At 47.6% G+C, this 11345-nt stretch overlaps 2 protein-coding genes across 2 annotated transcripts; one reads left to right on the top strand and one right to left on the bottom strand.

Moving 5' to 3' along the window:
* Window positions 1–2890: 2890 nt before the first annotated feature.
* On the top strand, window positions 2891–6389 carry LOC123134500 (uncharacterized). Its single transcript, XM_044553748.1, has 3 exons — window positions 2891–3656; window positions 4689–5150; window positions 6042–6389. Exons 1-2 carry the CDS (start codon window positions 2994–2996, stop codon window positions 5010–5012), a joined length of 987 nt encoding a protein of 328 aa, XP_044409683.1. The 5' UTR covers window positions 2891–2993; the 3' UTR covers window positions 5013–5150; window positions 6042–6389.
* A 174-nt stretch (window positions 6390–6563) lies between these two features.
* Window positions 6564–7434, bottom strand: LOC123134502 (uncharacterized). The gene is made up of 2 exons (XM_044553749.1): window positions 7153–7434; window positions 6564–6923 (listed from the first exon to the last, which is right to left on the bottom strand). The coding sequence occupies exons 1-2, from the start codon at window positions 7354–7356 to the stop codon at window positions 6741–6743; spliced, it is 387 nt and encodes a 128-aa protein (XP_044409684.1). The 5' UTR covers window positions 7357–7434; the 3' UTR covers window positions 6564–6740.
* Between the last annotated feature and the right edge of the window lie 3911 nt (window positions 7435–11345).

Here is an 11345-nt window from a genome sequence, read left to right as displayed (position 1 = left end):
TTAGTCTTACTGTTGTATGACTTTGTAAGGTCTTGTGAGAACAATTAATAAAGTGGTGCATGCATCGCCCAGATGCAGAGGCCGGGGATCATCCTCCTTTTCTAAAAAACATAAATTGTATCGACTTACCAATGGTAACATGCTCAAAATCTGAATAATCATGCTAGAATTATTGCTTTGTTTCCCTTTGGAAAAGCATGAATGATCATAGCATTAATATTAGTGATAATTGGTCCAACAGAGTAACAAACAAAGAGTGCTGTAAGGTACCTTACTGCATTGAACTAGTATCCTTGTGTTCATTTTCTTCCACTTAGCTGCCTCCCTCCCTCCTTATGAACCAAGAATTCAGCTTGTGACACTGCTTGTTGTAAGAGAAACTCTAGCAGACCCCGCATCCGTCCCCTTCCCGCAAAATAACCACCAAAATGCGGGTAGGGGCGGAAAAACCGGCCCGATCAGACACCGCATCCCGCACCGGCCCGCAAAAATTTTTGAGCGGCGCGGCAAAATCCCGACCCCAACCCGGGAAAATGCAGGTTTCCCCCTCACGGCTGCGGTGCCCTGCATCATAGAGAAGCAGTTGGTGGCAGGGACATTTCAGCCCACGCGCTTTTTCCCCCTCCTTCTGCGGCCGACCGCCCTTGTTTTCGCCCGTTCGCCACCGGCGATTCCGACCATATCTGCAGGCGGAATCGTGCCGCGGGGCCGCCCCACGCCCTCCCACGCCGAGCCGCTGCACCGAACCCCTCGGATCCGGCGAGAAGTGCCGCCCCTCGTCGCTGCCGCCGCCGGGGATCGACCACCGTCGAGCCCGCCCCCTCGTCGCAACCCGGGATCACCCGCCACCGGTTAGTCCGTTTTTTGTGATTTTTGCGAGGTGTATAGTTGATTAACGCGCCGGTACGCATGTAGATGGAGTTGAGCCCGTGCGAGAAGTTCTTGCTCTCCGATTCGTCCGATTCAGACGACTCGGATATTGAAACCATGCTTGCGAACTTTCGGCAGCAGAATTAGTCATGGCTCTTGCCGTGAAGGAGCACGAAGATGAGAACCTGAAGAGGAGGCGAGGATCGACCGTCGGGCGTCTTTGCATTCCCCGGAATCGTCATCTTGGGAACGAGATGTTGATGCAAGACTACTTCACGGAGAATCCTACATATCCATCGCACCTCTTCCGGAGAAGGTACCGAATGCGCCGATCCCTCTTTGTGAAAATTGTTCAAGCTTGCGAGGCAAATAGTCGGTATTTCACTCAAAGAAGAAATGTTGCGGGCTTAAAGGGATTTAGTGCATATAAAAAAATCTCCGCGGCTATGCGGGTGATTGCATATGGCGTCCCAGCTGACTATGCCGATGAGTACCTTCGCATTGGTGAAGATACTACAATTGAGTCTGTCCGTAGATTTGCAAAAGTGATCATCCGTGTCTTTGGTCCTGAGTATCTTCGGGCACCCAATGAAGATGACACAAAAAAATTGATGGCATCTAATGAGAGGAGAGGTTGGCCTGGCATGCTAGGTAGAATTGATTGTATGCACTGGACTTGAAAAAATTGCCCCAAGGCATGGCAAGAAATGTATTGTGGCAAGTCTCGTGATGCAACAATTGTGCTAGAGGCCGTAGCATCCGAGTATTTATGGATTTGGCATTGCTTTTTTGGTATGCCGGGCACTCTCAATGATATTAATGTGTTGCAACGGTCTCATTTGTTTGCTAGGCTTGCTAGTGGTGATGCTCCTGCTTGCAACTATACTATCAATGGGCATGAATACACAAAGAGATACTATCTTGCAGATGGTATATACCCTCCTTGGTGCACATTTGTCAAGAGCATCAAAGAACCCAAAACTAAAAAACAATGTGAATTTACAAGGGTGCAAGAGGCAGCCCGAAAAGACATTGAAAGAGCATTCGGTGTTTTGCAATCTAGGTTTGCCATTGTCCGCGGTCCTGCTCGTTTTTGGGATAAGAAAACTTTGAAAAATATCATGACATGTTGTGTTATCCTGCACAATATGATTCCCGAAGATGAGAGAGGAATGAACTTGGAATTCTTCTACGACAATGTGGGTAGCCGTGTCAAACCAGCTAGAGACCCTAACCGCATTAGAGCTTTTCTTCAGACATACAAGGAGATTGAAAATGCAAACACACACTTTCAACTTCAGAAGGATCTCATTGACCACCATTAGCAAAGGGCTGGACAATGACTAATTTTTGTACTCGTTTGTATTTGTATTCATGGCAAGTTTTGTATTGCATTATTTAAGTTTGCTACGGTGATTTGAATAATTATTTGTAATGTGGATGATTATTGTATTATGTTTGATTTGAATAATTTAGTTTTGCTTACGTTTGTTGTAATATGTTGGATTTGATATTTGAGGGCCGATGAGATGCGGGATGCAGCGGCGCAAAGAGCAGACCCCGCAAAGCCGACCCTTAAAAAAGTATATTCCGCGAATTTACTTTTATGTGGGTGCGTTTGAGGGGTCTGCATCTGTGGCCGTCCGCGTCGGCCCGCAAAAGCCATTTTGCGCGAATCGCAAACGCGTTTTGCGGGCCGGCGGGATGCGGGATCTACTAAAGTTGCTCAGTAAAGCCTTGAACCCAATTATGTGAACTCATCAATGTTCATTTCGACACAACACTAGAAATTGTGTCACTATAGTATGCAGGCAAAACAACATGGAGCAAACAACATACTCAAATTATACTAGCAAGCAATACAATTCTGGCTCCCCCTTTCATCTCTTTCATAAACCATCCTTAAGCCCCTCCTCACCGCCGTCCCCAGCCTCCCCCCTCCGGCAAGAGCCGAGCGACCACCTGATAAATCCCCTCTCTTCAGTCTCCCTCCCCGTTTTCCTCCCGCCCCCGAGTAACCGCTCTCCCCATCATCCCCTTCCCGCCTCCGCCCTCCTCCAGAACCTCAGCAAGAAACCAACCCGTCTTCCCCTCTCTGCTGCCCACCCACCCATCGTCGAGAGATGAACGACGTGCAGCGGACGGAGGCCCTGCTCCTGGCGGCGCGCTTCCTGACGGGAGGCGCCGCCAACTTCGCCGTCGCCCTGCCCAAGACTGCTCTGCCCGCCGCAGCCGCGCAGCTGGCCCGGCGTGCTCGCGAGATTGCGGATTCCGCGAACGAGTCTGAGTTCGACAGCTCCGGCCTGCGCGCCGCCGCCGACACGCTGTCACAGGCAGACGCGGGCAGCAGGCCCCGGGCCATCACGGACCTGCTGCGGGAGTGCTTCCTGTTGGAGGGGCTCGCGGCCGGGAGAGACGCGGCTGCCTCGGAGGGCCTCAGGCGAGGCATCCTGGACTTGGCGATGGCCGGGGGGACCCTCCTCCGCGTCCTCCCGACCCGCCGTTGGGATTTCTTGCTCTCGGCGGAGATGGCGCAGGATCGTGAGGAGGCCCGCGAGAGGGACGGGGCCCGTGAGGACGAGGCCGCGCCCGCGACGGCCAAGGTGGTTGCTGACGCCGCGACGCCGAAGGGGGCTACTGAGGCCACGACGACGGCGGGATGGTGGTCGCGGCTCGCGAGCCGGTTCTCCAAGAAGAAGAGGCTGAGCGGCGGCGAGGAGACGGACCCCGAAGCTCCGCTGATAGCACGCAGCCAGCCTGACCCCAGCCCCAGCCGCTCCCCCTCGGTGAGTAGTTCTCGAGTCTTCTGATGACATGATAAGAAATCTAACGATGTGAATGCATAGACAAATCCAACATTAGAAATGTGAGCTCGGATTATATTGGCTCAATATGCCAACATTTGATCTTATACAGCTGATTCTGTTGATATGTCAAATTAAAGTCAATTACATTTCTATCGCAAGATATATGAATAGTGGATATCTATTGCCATTTTTCAGATTATGGTTCCAGTTTTTGCATAGTTTTGATATGATGGTTTGTGCACAGCTCTTGACATATCTAGTTTTACTGTTGCGCGTCATGTTCACATTCAGGTTTACCCATTAAAATAATTTGCATTAGTGCTCAACAATACAAGAGTTGTATCTTTAGGAACGTGAACTTCCTATTAGAGTTGAATTTTGTGCAAGAGTGGAAGATGCTTTTTTCTAGGGAGCAAGAGTAGAAGATGCTGTTCGTTAGAGGATAGAATATTGCAATATTTCCTCTGTCTGTCTTGCATCTAATCGTGATGTGATAAGGAAACTGTCATGAAATTATTTGTATCGATATATTGGTTATGGTTTAATTTTAACATATCTCCCCACCACATACATCTATCATCACATTATAATTCAGATTGTTAGAATTTTACCAAATGTTTCTACCAACTAGGTTTTCTCGAACATTTTACGAATTTCTTTCCTTGAGATAGATGCGCTTTCATGGTCTATTTCATATGATGATGGAATGCTAGTAGCAGCAAAATCCAAACAGCTGGTGTATGATCAGTGTTTGTGTGCCAAGTTCTGCTTTGATCCATGATATTTGGTCTGTCAAAAATACTCTAAGCTAGTAGTAGTACTATTTTATCTACACTAGATGGTGCTAGATTGCTAGACGATCAGTGTTCAGAGAAGAGATATCAAGTAACTTCTTTGCTGTGTAGCAGACTAGCAGTAGATGTTTCTTTTGAATTTAGGGTTATTACTCTGAAATACAGTACCAGATAATCAGCTGGAGTAATATTGCATATTGGCGTTGACTTTGAGCAGGACTCGTCGCCGCCATGGGGCAACTGGCTCATTGTCCAGATGTTTGCGCTCTCTGGGTCGATGTGCCTACTTCCGTACATGGGTCCTGCCGCGCTGCTCGGTAAAGACTATTCAGATAACTACAGGTGGTGGGTTCACCTTGCATTTCAGATAGTGTGGTGCTTGGTGGTCGTGGGAGTACCCTGCGCCTTGTCCGGACGGTCATGGATCGAGGAGCAGTATGCCCGTTTCGCCGCTCACCTCGGGATGTTGGGTATGTGCGTTTTCTTCTTCTTGTCTCACGGCCACCAATACAGTTTCTTTGATTCAGAATTTTTGGAATGAACTAATGGTTATGTGATAATAGGTATCACCATGAACATCATTATGTTCTCTCACTGGATGCTGGCCCCCAATGCCCTGTACACCATGTGGGCTTTCCTAGCGCTGGCCCGCCTATGCTTCCTCGGGTATTGGATACGGGTATGAATTCTTGCCTCTCTTGCTCTTTATACTGTTTATTTTTTTTCGCGAATACGCAAAGCTTGCGTATCATTCATTAAAAGGGAGGGGAATAGAATTACAAAGAGGTAGGGTGAGGGCATTAGGGTACAGCGTACACAGGATAGGCGAGGACCCTAGTGCGAGCATGAGGGAAAGACGGGTGTGCTCAGCCCCGAGACATCACAAGATAGTTACGGCAATAGAGCGGCGAGTCCATTGGCCCCTGCCTTGGCCCAAGCACGAGCTTCCTCCTGGATGTCATGCAATAGTCTGGAGGTGGAGGGGGTGATGCCATCAAAGACACAAGAGTTCCGGTGTTTCCAGATGAGCCATGCAGCTAAGATGATGATCGAGGCGGTGCCTTTCCGCAGCGCTGCCGGTGCCGCAGCTGTTGTGTCGTGCCACCAGTCCAAGAAGTGGACATCAGAGGTAGGGGCTAGGGCGTGATGGTGGCACCATGAAAAACAGTCATGCCAGACCTGGCGCGAGAATGGGCAGGCAACAAGGATGTGCTCCATAGTCTCCATCTCCTGATCGCATAGGACACAGGCGGCGTGGTGCGGGAGGCCATGTCTGGCCAGTCGAGCCGCCGTCCAGCACCTGTCTTGGAGAGCAAGCCAAGCGAAGAATTTCACCCGCAATGGCGCCCAGGACCGCCAGGTGAGCTTCCAGTGCGGAGCGCGCACGGAGCCGGCGAAGAGAGCCATGTAGCAAGATTTGGCGGTGTAGGTGCCGTTTTCGGTCCAGCGCCACAGAAGGCGGTCCGGCTGATCGATGAGCGTAAGGGGTTGCAGCCGGCGCCACAACTCCTTTATACTGTTTACATTTGCGAAATTTGTACTTACCCTTTTGCATGAATGTCAAATGCAGTGTTGTATGGTGGGTGAGATATAAGCAGCTAGGAGAAAAAGCAGCAAGCAGGCACTGGAAGCTGCTTTCATGCAAGAAGATATGCGCCGGCAATCAGACGACAAACGTGTGCTCTTCTCAATTTTGAATGTGGCCGCAATGGTTGAAGCTTCGGGCTTCTTTGAAATGAATTTGTGATACTGATGCATGTAGTTGGATCCATGGAAACTTGTCTTTTGCTTTTTCTCTCTTGAAGGCAAGCTATAAACTGCTTATGTAAATTCTTTCCGTTTTCTAGATAATTGAAGTACATTCGGACCTCCGATTTCTGTCAAACTCGGCTTGAACTGCCTTTACCAAAAGCCCGAGTCTAAATGCAGTAGAATTGACACCCCCATTGCAAACCTGAGATAGCAGAATGGTGACAAATACTCCCTCCGTTCCTAAATATACTATGTCTTTTTAGAGACTCCAATAAAAGACTACATACCGAGCAAAAAGAGTGAATCTACACTCTAAACTACGTTTATATACATCCGTATGTAGTCCATAGTGAAATCTTTAGAAAGACTTATATTTAGGAACGGAGGGAGTATAATGGAACAATGTAGGTTCTGTATGCAAACGATTCACTACAAGATTTTCTAGGATATGATTCAATACAAAATGAATGTATGCTTTACCCCTCATAACGCAAATTTTATTAATCACTGATATGATCTAGGACGGAGTAGGTGTCTGCATATCTTCATGTGTTAAGCACCAAAAGAATCCTGCCGGCACGAGAGAAAGGATCAAAAGAAGTATCATTGTAAAGTTGTCCTGCAATTCTTGATTCTGGTACACAAATCGCACCACCAAGAGCCAAACCGCCCATGCGATGCCACCTGTGAGTGTAAAACCCTGGGAAATCATGGTAAATCTGTCAGAGCGCATACATAATCGCGCACCACTCGGTGAGATTTACCGGTGCCGATTCCCATCATACATAATGCACGAGCTGAATAACTAGCGAGTAAATTCAGGCATTGAGTATGTACGGTTCAACCACTGAATATCTGAAACGTCTGTCAACTCTGCAGAGCTAGTACATAAGAGGATCAACCAAGGAAGGAGATGTACTATTACGTACCCTGATGAAGATTGACCAAAATTTTATCTGGGCGGCGGTCCGCCGTGGTCGCCGGCCTTCTTCCATCCCGCGGAAGGAACGGTCCCCCTGGATCGCTGCAGTTCCCGGCGGCTGCAACAACGGAGCAGAGCGAGATTGGTCGCGTTGACGGGACGATTTCATCAGAAGCAGGTGACTACCGGCTAAAAACGGGAATCCAGCCATGGATGGAGCCCGCCGGCGCCTGACGCCAAGTCGTCAAGAGAGGAGATTTTATGGTTTCAGATAGGTCGATGAGGAGTCTTTCTTGTAGAGAGAAGAGAGGTCGTCCTCGGCTTGACTTCATGGTTTCTATAATTGATCTTGTTTCGGCTTTCATTTTTTTTTTCAAAATCGAAGGAGTCCAAATGCCTCTATCAATTACAGTAATTAAGAATTTCGCAATTTTTTTATAGTAATTAAGAAGAATATAATTGTCCAGCGAATTAACAAAAAATTGAGTAAACCGTTACAACAAACACAAGTCACACCCATGCAACATGACCGTGCATGTTACACCACCGGACGGCATGGGCACTGACTCACGCTTAACACGTGCCGCCGAGAAGAAATATGTTGTCGAGGTCGGAACAAGTGTCATCATCATACTTACCTCGTGGCAAGTCACTAAATTTCACCATCGACCCCCCGCCAAAAAAAAAATCACCATAGATAACCATGAAGTGGGTTCTCTTCTCATCACGAAAGCCACACAAGAATCCACGCCGGCCCATGCCAAATAGCCGGACACCCCCGCTAGTAGCTAGGCATCTCTGATTCGAAGGCGAGCAATGGAAGACAAATATGCAATGCCTATGTGCCGCATCGGATCACCACCACTAGGTGCCCATCACCTGTCATTGTCACTGCCTAGACGACACCACCATAGCCCCTGATTGCACAACAACCAAAAAAAGCGCAGACCCGCAAACCCACCAGAAACCCGACTACCAAAACCTCGTCGCAGCTCAAGCATCGCTCAACACCGTCGTAGTTGTTGCACAAGGCACCACGCCAACTCCACATCATCCGACGGACACCTGCCAACCGCGATGTCACACACATCGAGTCCTAGGTATGCGCAAGAAGGTCAGGGCTTTTGAGAATACGCACCAAAGGGAAGGCCTACACGGGAGACGACATTGTCTGACCCTACTGTTGTTGAGAGATTTACATAAGTCCTAGCAGTGGTACTAGAGGGAGTGCGTGAGATTTCGTTAGGAGACCACACATAACACAAAGTCACACGACATACACAGGTTCAGGCCCCCAATGCGGGTAAAAGCCTGACTTCCCCCCTTAGTATTTTCCTTACACATGTGGATGAAGGGAATATGCCCTAGAGGCAATAATAAAATTATTATTTATTTCCTTGTTTCATGATAAATGTTTATTATTCATGCTAGAATTGTATTAACCGGAAACTTAGTACATGTGTGAATAAATAGACAAAACAAAGTGTCCCTAGTATGCCTCTACTTGACTAGCTCATTTGTCAAAGATGGTTATGTTTCTTAACCATAGACATGTGTTGTCATTTGATGAACGTGATCACATCATTAGGAGAATGATGTGATGGACAAGACTCATTCGTTAGCTTAGCATTATGATCGTTATAGTTTCATTGCTACTGCTTTCTTCATGACTTATACATGTTCCTCAGACTATGAGATTATGCAACTCCCGAATACCGGAGGAACACTTTGTGTGCTATCAAACATCACAACGTAAATGGGTGATTATAAAGATGAACTACATGTGTCTCTGAAGGTATTTGTTGGGTTGGCATAGATCGAGATTAGGATTTGTCACTCCGTGTTTCGGAGAGGTATCTCTGGGCCCTCTCAGTAATGCTCATCACTATAAGCCTTGCAAGCAATGTGATTAATAAGTTAGTTGCGGGATGAAGAATTACGGAACGAGTAAAGAGACTTGCCGGTAACAAGATTGAACTAGGTATGATGATACCGATGATCGAATCTCAGGCAAGTAACATACCGATGACAAAGGGAACAACGTATGTTGTTATGCGGTTTGACCGATAAAGATCTTCGATGAATATGTAGGAGCCAATATGAGCATCCAAGTTCCGCTATTGGTTATTGACCGGAGATGTGTCTCGTTCATGTCTAAATAGTTCTCGAACCCGTAGGGTCCGCACGCTTAACGTTCGATGACGATTTGTATTATGAGTTATATGTTTTGATGACCGAAGTTTATTCGGAGTCCCGGATGAGATCACGGACGTGACGAGGAGTCGAAATGATCGAGACATAAAGATTGATATATTGGACCATGTTATTCGGACACCGGAAGTGTTCCGGATAGTTTCGGATAAAAGCGCAGTGCTGGAGGGTTTACCGAAACCCCCGGGGAACTAATGGGCTACCATGGGCCTTATTGGAGAGAGAGGAGGGCAGCCAGGGCAGGCCGCGCCCCCCCTAGCAGTCCGAATTGGACAAGGGAAGGGGGGCGGCGCCCTCTTTCATACTCCCTCTCCCTCTCCTTCCTTCCGCCTCTCTTCCTTGTGGAGGAATCCTACTAGGACTAGTAGTCCTAGTAGGACTCCCTCTCCTTGGGTGCGCCCCTAGGGCCGGCCGGCCTCCCCCTCCCCCCTTTATATACAGGGGTAGGGGGCACCCTAGAACACACAAGTTTCTCTTAACCGTGTGTGGTGCCCCCTCCATAGTTACACACCTCGATCATACCATCGTAGTGCTTAGGCAAATCCCTGCGTCGGTAACATCATCATCGCCGTCACCACGCCATCGTGCTGACGGAACTCTCCCTCGACATCAACTGGATCAAGAGTTCATGGGACGTCATCGAGCTGAACGTGTGCTGAACGCGGAGGTGCCATACGTTCGGTACTTGGATCGGTTGGATCGTGAAGAAGTTTGACTACATCAACCGTGTTACTAAACGTTTCTGCTTTCGGTTTACGAGGGTACGTGGACACACTCTCCCCTCTCGTAGCTATGCATCTCCTAGATAGATCTTGCATGATCGTAGGATTTTTTTTTGAAATTACTGCGTTCCCCAACAGTGGCATCCGAGCCAGATCTATGCGTAGATGTTATATGAACAAGTAGAACACAATGAGTTGTGGGCGATAATAGTCATATTGCTTGCCAGCAACGTCTTACTTTGATTTGGCGGTATTGTTGGATGAAGCGGCCCAGACCGACATTACATGACCGCGTTCATGAGTCTGGTTCTACCGACGTGCTTCGCTCACAGGTGGCTAGTGGGTGTCTGTTTCTCCAACTTTAGTTGAATCGAGTTTGACTACGCCTGGTCCTTGTTGAAGGTTAAAACAGCACACTTGACGAAAAATCATTTTGGTTTTGATGCGTAGGTAAGAACGGTTCTTGCTAGAAGCAGTCACGTAAAACTTGCAACAACAAAGTAGAGGATGTCTAACTTGTTTTTGCAGGGCTTGCTATGATGTGATATGGTCAAGACATGATGTGATATAATTTGTTGTATGAGATAATCATGTTTTGTAACAGAGTTATCGGCAACTGGCAGGAGCCATATGGTTGTCGCTTTATTGTATGCAATGCAATCGTCATGTAATTGTTTTACTTCATCACTAAGCGGTAGCAATAGTCGTAGAAGCAATAGTTGGCGAGACGACAACAATGCTACGATGGAGATCAAGGTGTCGCGCCGGTGACGATGGAGATCATGACGATGCTTCGGTGATGGAGATCATGAGCATAAGATGATGATGGCCATATCATGTCACATATTTTGATTGCATGTGATGTTTATCTTTTATGCATCTTATTTTGCTTAGTACGGCGGTAGCATTATAAGATGATCCCTTACTAAATTTCAAGGTATAAGTGTTCTCCCTGAGTATGCACCATTGCAACAGTTTGTCGTGCCGAGACACCACATGATGATCGGGTTTGATAAGCTCTACGTTCACATATAACTGATGCAAGACAGTTTTGCACACGCAGAATACTCGGGTTAAACTTGACGAGCCTAGCATATGCAGATATGGCCTCGGAACACTGAGACCGAAAGGTCGAACGTGAATCATATAGTAGATATGATCAACATAGTGATGTTCACCATTGAAAGCTACTCCATCTCACGTGATGATCGGACATGGTTTAGTTGATTTGGATCACGTGATCATTTAGATGACTAGAGGGATGTCT

The sequence above is a fragment of the Triticum aestivum genome, chromosome 6B (genome assembly GCF_018294505.1).
Source record: "Triticum aestivum cultivar Chinese Spring chromosome 6B, IWGSC CS RefSeq v2.1, whole genome shotgun sequence".
NCBI classification, from domain to species: Eukaryota; Viridiplantae; Streptophyta; class Magnoliopsida; order Poales; family Poaceae; genus Triticum; species Triticum aestivum.
This window is presented reverse-complemented; position numbering and strand designations above follow the sequence as displayed.